At 46.3% G+C, this 15,570-nt stretch overlaps 1 protein-coding gene across 3 annotated transcripts in view; it reads left to right on the forward strand.

Moving 5' to 3' along the window:
• ZNF777 (zinc finger protein 777) overlaps window positions 1–9,773 on the forward strand; it is a 32,559-nt gene extending 22,786 nt beyond the window's left edge. For all 3 annotated transcript variants that reach the window (XM_036429840.2, XM_036429841.2, XM_045578631.1), the window contains exons 5-6: window positions 2,352–2,603; window positions 8,381–9,773. In XM_036429840.2, coding sequence (XP_036285733.2) covers window positions 2,352–2,603; window positions 8,381–9,531 — 1,403 coding nt within the window. In that variant the 3' untranslated portion in view covers window positions 9,532–9,773. The remainder of the gene's footprint in view (window positions 1–2,351; window positions 2,604–8,380) is intronic.
• Window positions 9,774–15,570: the final 5,797 nt, after the last annotated feature.

Genomic DNA, 15,570 nt, shown 5'->3' on the forward strand with positions numbered 1-15,570 from the left:
TGTAAAACCCATCACAGGCAATCCCTGAAATGCTGGTCCTTGTCTACTGTATTCCCCGCAATTAAAAAACACACACAGGTACCTTCCACCCATCTCTACCTTATTATGGAGCATTTCACTTAAGTATCAAAAGCCCTCTGGGTCACAAAACAAAGAAACAATCCTAAATGTTGGGGTACATGACTAGAAGTTCATGCTTGGGGGCCTAGGTGGCAAATACTCTTGCAAGTGAGATCATTTCCAATACTTTGCTTTTAACAAAATTGAGAGAAAAACTAAGTTGTCAGCTAATAGGTCATTAAAAACAATTTTTGATATATTCACCAGGTGCTTTCATTGAATTACAATTCAGAAATTTAGAGAAGAGAGTGATGATTCCCTAACAAAGCTCCTGCCAGCCCCTCTATGTATCTATCTAAATGAACTTTCCCAGAGCTTTTATATATAGAAATGAAAAGTAGAAATAGCTTGGATTCTGAACTCAATCTCATTCAAAAAATGAGAATATTCATTCTCAGATAAATTAACTAATTGGAGAAAAAAATCCCTATCCATCCTTGTAAGATATTTTTCCAACCATTTTTTTATTGTTTTTTATCTTGAATAATTGTTTATCTTCCTACAGTTGTAATAAGTAAAGGTAACTTAAGCCAGGAGGGAAAAAAATGAACACTTAGAGCCCTGTGGTTATTAGAAATAAAAGAAAAATTAATCTTTCAATTTACATACACATTTTTGTGGCAGAGTGGTAGGTGAGGTGATCAGTAAAGGCTTCTAAGCATGAAAATGTTTTCTATTAGGATAAAATTCTGTGGGCAGAGTGGGAATGGAAATAGAAGTTCAAGGTGGAAAGGAATGATATAAAAAAAATTCAACTATCAAAGAAGAACTTGTTGGTGTGTTTTTTAAGTGAAGAATGGTCGGTTTTAAATTGCTGGGATTCTTAGATTCCATTGGTGACATTAAAGGGTGATGGAAGAGTTTATTTTAAAATGTCAATATTTATTATACAATATTCCAGAAATGACATCTTTTGCAGTTACTGAAGCATCTCATATGTTTATTCAGAAAGATGCAGAGGATACATAGCTTTAAAAACATTTAGGGAGGAGGCTAGCAGCAAAAACATTTTAAGGAGTTTGCCAGGAAGACCTTTTTCTAATGCTGGGGTCATGCTGGATTTACTGCAGAGAGGGGGATTGAGGACAGAGAAGAAAGGGACACAGCTCATGCAGCACACGCAGTTCCAGGGGAAACATGGGCAGAACTAAGGAAGCTAGCAGAGGACTTAGGAGAGAGGAGAGACACTGCTTTATCTGAGATTTGGGGGGCTGGGGGGGAGCAAGAGGGGTTTGAGATGGTGACCTTGAGCTAGATCAGGAAGAAGCCCAAGAGGTGAGTTTGGATAGAGAATAGGACACTGATGTCTTTGGAAACTCAGTTCTGGAGGAAAGAAGCCACAATCTATCTTGAAGGCTGGGGGATGGCATGCCACCTGAGAATGTTAGAGCTGCTTTATATTCTGTCTACTCCCAAATCGGCTTAGTTGGTCAATCAGAGGGAAATTAAAGGATTTCCAAACATCAGAAGGAACCCAGTTTGAGGTATGGTCACTAGCATACTTGGTTGTCCGCTTTCTCTTTATGTGGTCCACTTGACCTGGGAGTGATGAGAGCATTTGGCAGAAGAATAAAGAGGAGACTTCGGGGAGGCATAGACTGTCAACCTTGGCCACTGGTTTTCTGGCTTCTTGCTTTCTTTCTTCCTCCTTCCCTCCCCTTCCCTTCCCTCCCCTACCCTCCCCTCCCCTCCCCTCCCATTCTCTCCCCTCCCATGGCAAAAGACTGGGAAGAAAAAGTGAATGTTCTTCAGTAAGGGACTAGTTGAAGACATTACAGTATCATTCTCATGATAGTGTGTGTGCAATATTCAAAAGGAATGCATTAGCCTACCTGTAGAGAAAGGAACTAGGTTAGTTGCAGGGTTGCCTGGGAAGGTCATAACTCTGAAATGGGAAATGAGGGGAAGAGGAAAGCAAGTTAAAAGGGGGAAAAAAAATACTGTATGAAAGGACAAAAAAAGTATGCCATAATCCTCTTTATGTAAAATGATGCCTATGTAGGTAATGACATTTGAAATTAGCCTTCAGACTTACAGGCAAGTTAAAAAAAATAAAAAATAAAAAAAAAAAAGGGCAGTATGTCCAGAAAATTCTGTCTAATCAATGCCAACTTACTATTACATTTCTTCAGAAAACATAAGAGTTTTTGAAATGTAAACTCTAGGGCGGGTAGAATGAATGTGTTCTGGGTTCTTCTGTCCTCCTTCCCCACCACTCCGCCTTCTCTCAGCCCATGACGGCATCGTGATTAAGATTGAGGTGCAGACCAACGACGAGGGCTCAGAGAGCTTGGAGACGCCGGAGCCCCTGATGGGACAGGTGGAAGAGCATGGCTTCCAGGACTCGGAGCTGGGTGACCCCTGTGGAGAACAGCCAGATCTGGACATGCAGGAGCAGGAAAACATGTTGGAAGAGTCCACAGAAGGCTCCGGCGAGTTCAGCGAGCTCAAGCAGATGCTGGTGCAGCAGAGAAACTGCACAGGTCAGTCGGGGCAGGGACACTGATGGTTTGACAGGTTGACAGAAACCAAGCACAACATCAGGTACATGCTTCCTGCCTCAGGGTTTATGAGCATCTGTCTCTGGGCGAGGGAAGAGGTGTTAAAGCCAAATACTAGGTCAGGCAGGATCCCTCCCTCTACAGGCAGGAGAAGGTCAAATGAATTGCCCAAGATAGTGGCAAAGCTGAAACTTCCCTGTGCTGACATGTCCTTGATTGTTTTACGTCACACTAGATCTCTCACCTAACTTGAAAATTTCAACCCTTGGAAAGCACCTTTTTATTTTGTTTTGTTATTCCTCACCTCAAGATCTTTTTTTCACTGATTTTTAGAGAGAGTGTAAGGAAGGGGAAGAGAAAGAAATAACGATGTGAGAGAGACACATCAATTGGCTGTCTTCTGCACATGCCCAGGACCCTTCAGTCCAAGGACTGACTCTCTAAAAACTGAACCAATCTGGCTAAGGTCAGAGCACATTACACACACACACACACACACACACACACACACACACTAGAGGCTTGGTGCATGGATTCATGCACTGGTGGGGTCCCCCAGCCTGGCCTGCACCCTCTCACAATCTGGGACCCTCAGGGGATGTCAGACTGCTGATTTCGGCCCGATCCCCCCAGGAGGCCTGGCCTGTGGGATCAGCCAAAACTGGCAGTCGGACATCCCCCGCGGGATGTAGTGGTGCGTGAAGCGGCAAGCAGCTGGGGAGGAGCTGCTCCCCCTCATCCTGGCCCCGCTGCACATGCTGCTGCCAGTGACGCTGCCAGAGGCGGGAGAGGCCTGCGCTGCCGCAGCTGCGCTTGTCAGGCGTGAGCCTGGCGTCTGGCACCCTTCGGTCAGCTGAGCAGCGCTCCCACTGTGGGAGCACACTGACCACCAAGGGGCAGCTCCTACATTGAGTGTCTGTCCCCTGGTAGTCAGTGCATATCATAGCGATTGGTTGACTGGTCATTTGGTCACTTAGGTTTTATATATATATATAGACTAGAGGCCCAGTGCACAGAGGGTTTTCTCAGCTCAGCCTGTACCCTCTTGCAGTCGGGAAGCCCTGGGGGGATGTCCACCTATGAAATTCATGCACTTGGTGCGGTGGGGGGGTCCCTCAGCCCAGTTTGCACCCTCTCACAATCCAGGAGCCCTGGGGGTATGTCCAACTGCCGCAGAGGCAAGAGAGACTCCCACCACCACTGCTGTGTTCACTAGCTGTGAGCTCGGCATCTGGCTCTGAGGCAGACTCCAGGGAGCAGCTCCTGCATTGAGCATCTGCCCCCTGGTGGTCAGTGCATGTCATAGCAACTGGTTGTTCTGCCATTTGTTTGTTCAATTTGCATATTAGCCTTTTATTATGTAGGATATTTTACTTCAGAGAGGAAGGGAAAGAGAGAATCATCAATGATGAGAATCATTGATTGGCTGCCTCCTGCATGCCCCCTAGAGGAGGTCACGCCCGCAACCTGGGCATGTACCCTAAATGGGAATGGAACTGAGAACTGCTGGTTCATAGGTAGACACTCAACCACTGAGCGACACTGGCTGGGCAAGAGCATGTGTTTTAAAACAACTGACTGTGCTTTTTGTAGTAGAATCTAGGCATCATTTTTGTTTAATTATAAAATTTCAGGGTCACCATTCTGCAACCTTGTGAGTCCAAGGAGAACAGTAGAGAAGTGGGCTTGCACAGCCTCATCCAAGACATTTTTGTGGTCATTTTCTGATGCTGAACCAACCATCCATGCATTCCTAAGAAGAAGCCCTACCTGATCGTGATGGTGTCTTTCTTAAACACATTACTAGACCTAGTTAGCTATTTAGACAGGAGCTTTATAACTGCATTTATAAATAAAATGAACCTGAAGTTTTCTTGAATCATCCTCATCTGTATTGGAAACAACATTGTAGTAGACTTAACAAATGATCTGGAAGCTTTTGCTCTTTTCTCTATATTCTGAAAGTAATGTATAAGATAGGAACTAAGTACATACCTTGAATTTTTGGTAGAACTCACTTGGGTTTGGATAATTTGATTATGTGTAAAAGTCAACCATCATAGCAGTTTACATATTCTTTATATTTAGAAATATATCCACATCCATTTTCTATTTACTTATTTTCCAATTTTGATTTATTGAGTTAGAGAGAGAGAGAGAAACATTGATTTGTTGTTCCTTTATTCATGCCATTGGTTGCTTCTTATATGTACTCTGACTGGAGATCAAACCCATAACCTTGGCATATTGGATGACACTAACAAACTGAGCTACCTGGTCAGGGCTTTTTAGTTAGGTTTTTTAAAGTATTATGTTGATTTTTAAAAGTTTTTATTTTATTTTATCTGTAGATGATTCCTCTGCAGTTTGCCTTTTTGCACCTAATAAAATGTGGACATCCTTGGTTTAAAAAAATGTGGATTTAGTTACTTATTTTTATTTTTTAAACATTTTTTATTATCCTCACCCAAAGGTATATATGTGTGTGTGTGTGTGTATGTATGTATGTATATATATATATATATATATATATATATATATATATATATATACTTTTAATTGTAGAGAGAGGGAGGAGGAAGGAGAGAAAAAGAGAGCAACATCAATGTGAAAGAGAAAAATTGATTGGTTGCCTTACATACATGCCCCAATTGGAGATCAAACCTGCTACCCAGGTATGTGTCCTGACCAGGAATCGAATCTGCAACCTTTTGGTGTATAAGAGAATACTCCAACCAACTGAGCCACACCAGCCAGGGCTAGCTCCTTATCCTATACTAGAGGCCTGGTGCACAAAATTCGTGCACTTGGGGGGAATCCCTCAGCTTGGCCTGCACCCTCTCACAGTGCAGAAGCCATTGGGGGATATCCAACTGCTGGCTTAGGGCTGCTGTGGAGGTGGGAGAGGCTCCTGCCACTGCACTTGCCAGCCGTGAGCCTGGCTTCTGGCTGAGCAGCTCTCCCCATAAAAGGCTAATATGTAAATTGGTTGATCCATTAAAATAATGGTTGCTATGACACACACTGACCACCAGGGGGCAGACGTTCAGCGCAGGAGCTGCTCCCTGGTGATCAATACCCTCCCACAGGGGAAGTATCGAGCTAAGGACCCCTCTGGGGATGTCTGACTTCTGGCTTAGGCCCACTCCCTGCAGCCCGCAGTCAGATATCCCCTAGGGGTCCTTAGCACTGCTGCCGGAAGTGGGCCTAAGCTGGAAGTTGACATCTTCCGAGGGGGCCTGGACTGCGAGAGGGCACGGGCTGGACTAAGGGACACCCCCACACACACACCAGTGCACGAATGCCGTGCACCAGGCCTCTAGTTTTTAAATAACTGCGTGCTATTTCAGAAGTCCTTTTAAATATACCATGTTACCTTTCACAAAAGAGTAGTGAAAGACACAAAGCAAATTGTAAGTAGATGCTAAATTAGACCTTCACAATAGAAATTCCAGATTGTCCTTTGAACAGTCCCCACTAATTCTAGTAGAACCTTAGAAAATTACTAAATAGTCCTTTTGGGATTTTGAGCCATGAATTTTAGGGCCAGATGTTCCATTCTTATTTCATTAAGAAAAAACAACTCTGATGCTAAATCATTGAGATTCCCTTCCTCTCTGAAATAAAACATATAAATATAAAATGTGTTGGAGAGTCTGAATCCTCTAAGGCCTATACTTCCCTCTCTTTCACAAACAACCCTGGATAGACAACAGGGCAACTAGTTACCAACCTGGAAAACTGCTTCCTACTTCCCTGTCTTTTAAGCATTGTGTTCCTAGGACCTTCTAGGTCACTTCCTTTCAAGAATTCTGACAGTACTGAGGCAGTGTTGTCTTATGGAGCTCAGCACATCTGTGTTCTGATTATTACACTGCATTTTTTTGGCTTCAGAGTTGCAGTCGAAAGTGCTATGGCTTAGCAATCACTAATACCCTGTTTCCCCAAAAATAAGACAGTGTCTTATATTATTTTTGCTCCCAAAGATGCGCTAGGTATTATTTTCAGGGGATGTCTTATTTTTCCATGAAGAAGAATATGGTACACATTTATTGTTAAATGAAAATAAAGGAAATTTATTACCTGTATATGGTACGGTAGTACTGTAGTTGTCAACACAAACCAGACAAACTGTGAATCCTACAGTATCAAGAATTTACTCATTTATTCGATGACAATCATGTCATCATCTTTTGGAACATCATCATAACAATCCAATTCCTGAATTTCCTGGTGAATTTCTTGTGACTCCATTTCTTTCAGAATCAGTAGACCAAATCTCTTATGTTTAGCCTAGGGGGCCTTAATTTTGGGGGGATGCCTTATATTTCACTCAGAAGGAAACCAGTAAGTAGGTCTTATTTTTGGAGGATGTCTTATTTTTGGGGAAACACGGTAACATAAGACCTTGCCAGTCAGACACTGGCAGCTTCAATTTCTCTGTTCAGTTGAGGGGATTGAGTAGGTGGCTCCCAAACTGCAAGCTCTGGAGGTTCTGACTTTCTATACTTTACTTGGGACACAGCTTGATATCTACAGTCTTGGATGCCCCATGTCTGTGAAATGAGGATAAGGTATTGTGAATACGGAAAGAGAATAGGTACGAAGTGCTTTGAAAAGGTTTTCTGTTTGCTTTTAAAACTCCATAAATGCAGACTGTTATTGCATCTTCCATCTCACAGGTGGGATTAGAAAAGTCAATGACTTTCTCGGGCCACACAAAATCGGTCGGTGTGACTGAAGATGGAATCCCTCATTAACCATGTTCAGGGAGTACCACATAACTACAAGGCACTGGAGTGGGAGGCCACTCCTTTTCTCTAGGACTTACATTCTCGTGGGCCACCGGAACACAGCCTTATTTAGGTCCTAAAGGACCAGACCGGGTGGGAGCGGGGGACATCCATTAGTGCGAGTGTTTGTGGCACTCACACCAGGGCTTGTGGGAACCCTGAGGAAACCCCTTACCCCAGCTTTAGGGTTGGTAGAGCCTGGCTGTGCAGGAGAGAGGCTGCAGGGGAAGGCCAAGTTCTCGGTCCTGGGGATGTGCACCAACACATGCCGAGGGCTGCAGGTTGGAATGATCACGGAAGATTTTAGAGAGAAGAGAGGACTGGAACTGGGTGTTAATTGGTGAGCATGATTTGGAGACATGGGGGGCGGGGGGGCAGGGGTGAGTAAAGGCACCTGAGGAGCAATCTCCAGTTGAGTCAGAAAAGATGTAGCCAGTGTGGTTGAGCTGAGTTCAGGTAAAGGAGATCCGGTGACAACTTGATGAGTCAAGACCCTTCGGATACCGGGGGAAGAAACCCAATCCTTAAGTAGCTTAAATGGAAAATTAGTTTATGGGCTTGAATAACTGGTAGGTTCACATGTATGCCAACCTCAGCACCTGGATCTGGGGGCCCTCTCAACAGGAATCACATACTGGTGTTCTTTCCTGCTGATTATTAGAAATGTGGGAAATGGGCACCAGCAACTCAATCTTCCCTGCTGCCCTTATGTAAAGCTCCAAGAGAAGTTCTGGGCTCATTCCTGAACCAAATGGGTATTTTGGCTAATTATCCAACCCTGTGGCTGTGGGGAGCACAGGTGGCGGGCATTGAAAAGCCTCGTCCCAAAGGAAGGAATTACGGTGACAATATTGTGTGCCATGCTTATTGGTGAGGATGGAGTGATGCTTACCTAGATTCATGTTACCAGCGCTAGTTAGCAGCTAATGTCTTCTTGCTGTCTCTCCCTCCCTGTGTCTGGAGCAGAGGGGATCGTGATCAAAACCGAGGAACAGGAGGAGGAAGAGGAGGAGGAGGAGGAGGATGAGCTGCCTCAGCACTTGCAGGACCTCGGGGAGCTGTCCGGGAGATACAGCGCCAGCATGTACCAGACCCCGCTGCCAGGGGAGCTGTCCCCAGAGCGGGAGGAGAGCCCCCCGCCCCTGCAGCGGAACCCGGTGAAGAGGCTGGCGCCCGTGCCCCACGGCGAGCGGCACGTGAGCGACAGGCACGTGAGCGACAACCGGAGCTCCTCGGGCCAGCAGCAGCGGAACCGGCGCGGAGAGCGGCCCTTCACCTGCATGGAGTGCGGCAAGAGCTTCCGGCTGAAGATCAACCTCATCATCCACCAGCGCAACCACATCAAGGAGGGGCCCTACCAGTGCTCCGAGTGCGACAGCAGCTTCCGGCACAAGCAGCAGCTCACGCTGCACCAGCGCATCCATCGCGTCCGTGGAGGCTACGCGTCGCCCGAGCGTGGGCCGGGCTTCGCTTCCAAGCACACGCTCAAGCCGCGCCCCAAGTCGCCCGGCGGCGGCCCCAAGCCCTACAAGTGCCCCGAGTGCGACAGCAGCTTCAGCCACAAGTCCAGCCTGACCAAGCACCAGATCACGCACACGGGCGAGCGGCCCTACACGTGCCCGGAGTGCAAGAAGAGCTTCCGCCTGCACATCAGCCTGGTCATCCACCAGCGGGTGCACGCGGGCAAAAACGAGGTCTCCTTCATCTGCAGCCTGTGCGGCAAGAGCTTCAGCCGCCCGTCTCACCTGCTGCGCCACCAGCGGACTCACACGGGCGAGCGGCCCTTCAAGTGCCCCGAGTGCGAGAAGAGCTTCAGCGAGAAGTCCAAGCTCACCAACCACTGTCGCGTGCACTCCCGGGAGCGCCCGCACTCCTGCCCCGAGTGCGGCAAGAGCTTCATCCGCAAGCACCACCTGCTGGAGCACCGGCGCATCCACACGGGCGAGCGGCCCTACCACTGCGCAGAGTGTGGCAAGCGCTTCACGCAGAAGCACCACCTGTTGGAGCACCAGCGCGCCCACACGGGCGAGCGGCCCTATCCCTGCACGCACTGCGCCAAGTGCTTCCGCTACAAGCAGTCGCTCAAGTACCACCTGCGGACCCACACAGGCGAATGAGCCCCGCCCGGCCTGCCTGCCCAGAAGCCTGAACTCAGCGGGCAGGGCACCCCCGGAAGTCCCCAGCCCCTTTGCTGTTGAGCCCCCCTTTCCTTTCATCCCTCCTCCCAGGGACACAAGAGTCCTGAGACCAGGTTGCTTGCTGCCGTGTTTACCCGGGGCTCCAGGGGTGGGGAGAGCTTGGACCTGGGGGAACCCCTTCGGGCTGTTAATTTCCTTGACAATAAAATGGATGAAACCAATCAGCACGGGGGGAGTGATTTGGCCGCCTGCCACTGGGAGGGGCGGTGCAGGGGCACTTAGCTGGGGATAGAACTTTATAATTCCCTTTTGGATACTGTGGTTCTATTTGATAATAATAGAGTAATTTTTAAAAGATGAGTGTTTCCTGTTTGCCGTTTTTGTTTGGTTTTGAAGGGGAGGGTTTGAGAAGGTGGCCAAGGGACATCATATGCCTAGTGTCAGTTCTCTTGAGTCCCTTTTTCGTGCTAATCCCCTCTGTTGGATGGTGAAGGGGACGCAGATCCCACTGATTATGAAATTGAAGAGAGACAGAGCTAAGGAGCTTGAAACAGTGACTGGGCCTGTGGAAGTGTAGAAGCTCCTGGAGTCCTGATGTTAGCGGACAAGTGGGAGTTCAGGGGGAGGCAGGAAGAGTGACAGGGCTAGGAAAGATGGTCCTACAGCTAAAGCTGGTGCTTCCCTCAGGACCAAGCAGCCTGCTGAGCCTGAAATATTGCTGGAGGGTGGTGTGGCTGGTGGCAGGGAGGCATAGGGAAAGGGTGCCAGTCTTGGGGGAAACTATAAAAGAAGACACGATTTTGAACAGGTTTTTTTGTTTGTTGCCCCAACACTACTCGCTCTAGATTGGTTACATGCATGAACGGACCCAGGTTTCATTAGGTATCCATTACCAATTGCCATCCGGCAAGGCCTAGAGAAAATGCATGTTCCATTGCACGCAGAGCAAATGACTCATTCTGCTCCTGGGTTTGGCAGTGACCCAGAGAGAATTCAGGTAACATGGGCCAGTTCATGGAGGCTAGCAGAGTGCCCCACTCCTCCGTGAGAACTGGGGAGGCCAGACTTCTGCTGAAGGCAGGAAGACTGACCTGAGAGAGAAGAAGTAGGCAGACTAAGTCCCGAGTCTGGGAGTGGGGAGGGGGACACTATTGTCTGAAAGGACCATAGCCACCTCTCCTTGTTAAGAGGCATAAACTGAAGCACGGAAAGGGGAAGTGATGCCCAAAAGCTGATACTTGGAAGGATATGACTTCTCTGTTTACACTGCACATTTGTAAAAGGATGGTAGGACATCAGGGCAGGCAGCCAGAGGAGGGGAGAGGCTGGGTTGGCACAAAGAGCTGGAGAAGTGGCCAGTCTCAACCCGAGTCTCCAGAACCAGGTGGAGAGGAATCACATCCAGAAGCAGGGACTTACATGCAGGAAACAGAGCCAAGCGCACAGTGCTCTGCTGACTACAGGAGCTGGAGAAATCAGAAAAGCTTCTCCGTGGAGGTGGAGCTGTGGGCGGGGAGGATTCCATAGATGAGGAAAATGAGGAAGGCTTTGGATGGGGGTATTCCGAAGTGTGGGGAATGGGCTCCAATTGATGAGAGAACAGTGATTGATTTGGGTGAGAACTTGTGGAGAGAAAACGGTTAACAAGATTGGCTTGGAGTAGACCTGGGGTGCAGAGGTGTCTCAGACTTCAAGACTGGAGTTTGAATTGACCTTTTATGAGAAATCATTGAAGACTGCTGAGCAGGAGAGAACATTGATGCAACTAGATGGCAAGAGACTGAACCTGGAGAAGGAATGCTATCATAGTCAGACATGGGAGACCCAGCTGTATTCAACGGACGGGTCATGACGATGTTGAAGGATGGCTGAGAAAATGGCTCTTTTGAACACCAGAGTATTTGAACTCTTGAAGAGGTGTTAGCAGAGGTGTTTTTTTTTTTGAAATATTTAGTGGAGGGCCACTGCTGCTCCAAATCTTGACTAATCCTGGAATTTGAGGACCAAGGATTGCTGGAAATGTTCTGACTCGAGTGAAAGACCATGATGTTTTGGGATGAAATCCTGGTGTAAGGGATTCAGGATAGTCAAAGTCCGGTACTTCTTATGTGGAGCTGGGCTGTCAGGGGATCTCTTTGTCCCTATGTCCCTGTCCTGGGCTTTACCCCCTCCTCAGGCCTCTTCCTTCTAAGCATCCGGCACCCTGTACTCCAGTCGTCCCTCTCCTCACCCTGACACCTTGATAGAATCACGATTCTCACTTTCCACCTGGCATAGGTTCCATAGTGGTCCGAGGCCGACATCTACAGAGTCGGCCACTAAAGTGTGGACAGCCTCTGGGGTCAAGCAGATGTAGATTTCAATTTAGTTGTATAAACTTGCACACATTAACAGAATGCCAACTTCCGCATCTGTTCAGGGCGATAACAAAGTTCCGTTGCTCTGAGGCTTAAATAACTAAAGCAAAGGCATTGGCACCTACTAAAGTTTTGATAGAAGTTGGCTAGAAGCTAAAATTTTATTGTGAACTTCTAGCTAATAATGCCAGCTTTTTAATTAAAAAAAAAAAAAAAAGGTTCACGTAGGTGGTGGGCTGGCGGTGTATTTTAAAAGAATGAATCTCTGGAAAGGAAATTTCCCCAGCAGGCAGAAGCGGAAAATTATTTTCATGTGAGAAAGCGCAAATCAAACCACACAGGCAACTACACGGGGTCATGATGTCATAGATGGGGGGGGGGGGGGAGTCCATTCACCTTGCAGCCACACGCCAGAGTTTGTAGTGGGTAATACCCTCCTTGCTGGGTATCTGGTACTCTTTCATAGAGCTTCCCAAGAGTGCCCTTCATTTAATTAGAAAGACAGACTTTCAAACTCCTAAATTGCCACTTGCTACTGGCCCCATGGGGTTCTGTACCAGAAAGAATAATTGCCACTTATTGAACACATCTTACTTTAGAAGACTTTGCCTTCTAAACAATGCATCATTTGCTGTATGCATCATTTTACTTGTTTTATAGGCGAGGAGCTTGAGGTTCAGAGAGATTAAATAGGCCCAAGTCACACAGCAATCAAATGGTAGAGCCAGGATTTGAACCTGTGTCTTTTTTTATTCCAAAGTCCATGTTCTTGGCCACAAAGTTTTTTCCCTGGGACCTGAATGATTATTGAAAAAAGGAAAGCCAGCGCCTCTTTAAAATTATTCCATTTTATTCTTAGATAAAATGCAGGAAAACAGCGTATCAAGCAGAACATGCTCTGTGCCATCATATGTTTGTCAAAATTATGAATGTAGTAAGAAAATAAAACTTTTAGAGGCAAAAATGGCCTTTGTGTCCAGCCTATGGTTTTCCAACTGGAGAAGTTGAGACCCAAGAGGAGCATATTACCTGTGCTGGCTTGGTCACTCATGGGGGTCAGCAAATGGAGCAGGGCCAGGGCCTGGCCCCTTAGGGACGGTCACTGTCACACAGCCCCCATTTTTATTAATAGATGTGTGCAAAGCATTGTGCTGACCTTCATGGAGAAACACAAGAGGATCGGGAAGCCATCCACTGCCATGACCACACTTAGGACCTGGTGGAGATCCTGTGCCTAATTCTTCAGTGTTTCCCAAAGGGTGGTACGCGTACCCCCAGGGGTACGGGAAGAGTTTGGTGGGGGTACGCGTTGCACCGGAGTTTGGTGGGACTATGCACTGCACTGTGCTTAGCTGTGCCTAATTCTACGTTCTCATGAGTACAAGGGGTAATCAGCGTTACGAAAATTATAGAAGGGGTACAATATGTCAAAAGTTGTGGGAGTCTGGAGAGCCGAGACCATCATGGAAACCTGTAGGCGGCTGTCTTTGCAGAAAGAGCCACACCTCCGTCTTTTCTCTGCCCCTCCTGTCAGGGTAGCTGTATCTGGCCAGGTGTCTGTGGGGACCTTTCCGGAGGCAATGTGTTCGTGGCTCTCCAGATTAAGGAATCAAGGCCAGAGGCCTCTGGGCTCTACTGTTGCCAGGGCAACGGTGAGTCAGGCCAAGGCCTCTCCTCCAGCTTTCTGGAAAGTGTTTTGGTCCCGAGGCCTCTTGCTGCCTCCCAGGCATAGTGGGAATCTCTAGAGTTAAGTTTAAAAATCAATTCTGCATTTGCCAGTTTTAGTTAGCTTCCTTGGCGTATTTTTGTTAAAACAGAACAGAATCTAACCTTTTTATTTCTATTTTCTACAAAGGGTAACTCCAGCCTGAAAGAAATTTTTTTTTTAAAGGAAGAAAGGGAGAGAGGGAAGAGGGGGGTGGGGGGGAGAAAAGAAGGAAGAAGAAAAAGAGAGGAAGGGAGGAAGGGGGGAGAGAGAGGGGGATGGGGAAGAGGAAAAGAAAGAAGAGAGAGGAAAGAAAATTAAACCAAGTAGTACTGATCGTGAGTGGCATCACATTAAAACTTTCAGGAAGCACCCCTACCCTTGAGTTTATTTGGGATAATAATCATCATCACTGGTTCTTACCGTGTTCCAGGCTCTGTCCTGAGTAAGTGCTGTCATAGTTTATCTTGTGACAACCTGTGAAATCATATCCGTACCCCCTTTCACAGATGAAGTTCAGAGAGATTAAGCATTTAGCCCAAGGCCACTTGGCCAAAATTTAAGTTTAAGTATGTGCTGTTAACTGCTCTTATAGTCTGCCTCCCAATTTCTTCAACACGGATCTTTAATAAAAAGGCAAGACAGTACTATTTCTGTCTGATTTGCAGCTCTGCCTGTCCTGTGTAAGTACCAAACCTGGCTGAAAGCAGATAGCTCTCTGGCTGGCCAGTCCAGCAACACTAGGACTGGGACCCAGCTCACCTAACTAGGATAGAATGGATGTGGCTGGACGCCAAGCTAGCCCCCATTTTTAAACTGATCTCCCCTCTTCCGGAGGAACTTTGGGAAGAGGCTATCTATTAAGGCAAAGGCTCCCTTTTTGTGTTTGTCTCCAATGTTGGGACCTAAGACGCCATTTCTTTAACCCTCAGAGAAGGAGTTGTATAAGGAAAATGTACCCATATCCTACTAAAATAGCACTCACACCCTGAGTCTCATCTTTTGGGCTTACACTACCTCTTGGGGTTCTCACCATTCCTTCCCCTACTATTACATGAATGAAATGCACTGCTTCTCTTTATAAAATGATGGCCAAGTTCTCAAACTAACTCACACTGCAAGACATAAGTACCACAACTGTCTTAACAGTGGTCGGCAAACTCATTAACAACAGAACCAAATATCAACAGGACAACGATTGAAATTTCTTTTGAGAGCCAAATTTTTTAAACTTAAACTTCTTCTAACTCCACTTCTTCAAAATAGTCTCTCCCAGGCAGTGGTATTTTGTGGAAGAGCCACACTCCAGGAGCCAAAGAGCCGCATGTGGCTCTCGAGTCGCAGTTTGCCGACCACAGGCCTAGGGAATTAGAAGGTTACATTTTAATGACAAAATGTACCAGTGAAAATTACCATCATAAGTAATGTTATTTAAATAATGAATTTCAGGATATCAAACTGTTTCCTTCTAGGATCAGTATAGCCAAATAACTATACAGCCTTTTAAAGGACCATATTCAATCAGTTCTTTATTTTCAGGATACACAAATACTAACATTATGCCCTCCAAGGATTGAAATGGATTGGATTTTAGCTAAATTCAATCAAGGAAATTAAACAGGTTATGAAAAGTGACATTTACCATCTTTCTGCTACTGAAGGTTTCATCCAAGAACCACAAGATTCCATGATCAAATTTTCTGCATGTGAATTATTTATGCAAATTCTAAGTTCTAAGATAAAAAAAAATGTATGTCTTTATTATCTTCATTGCATGGATGGTCATATTGAATGTCACATTAATTTTGTCCAAAAGTAAAAGCCGTAAGTTAGTTGGCATAGTTACCCACTGAGCAGTTTAATAACAAATGTCCCACTAAAATTATTATTATTCCTTCCCCATTTTAACCCAGTGGTTTCCTTTGTTTATCTTGAAGTATTGACGCCTTACCAAGC

This window comes from Pipistrellus kuhlii, unplaced genomic scaffold (genome assembly GCF_014108245.1).
Source record: "Pipistrellus kuhlii isolate mPipKuh1 unplaced genomic scaffold, mPipKuh1.p scaffold_m20_p_10, whole genome shotgun sequence".
In the NCBI taxonomy this organism is placed as follows: Eukaryota; Metazoa; Chordata; class Mammalia; order Chiroptera; family Vespertilionidae; genus Pipistrellus; species Pipistrellus kuhlii.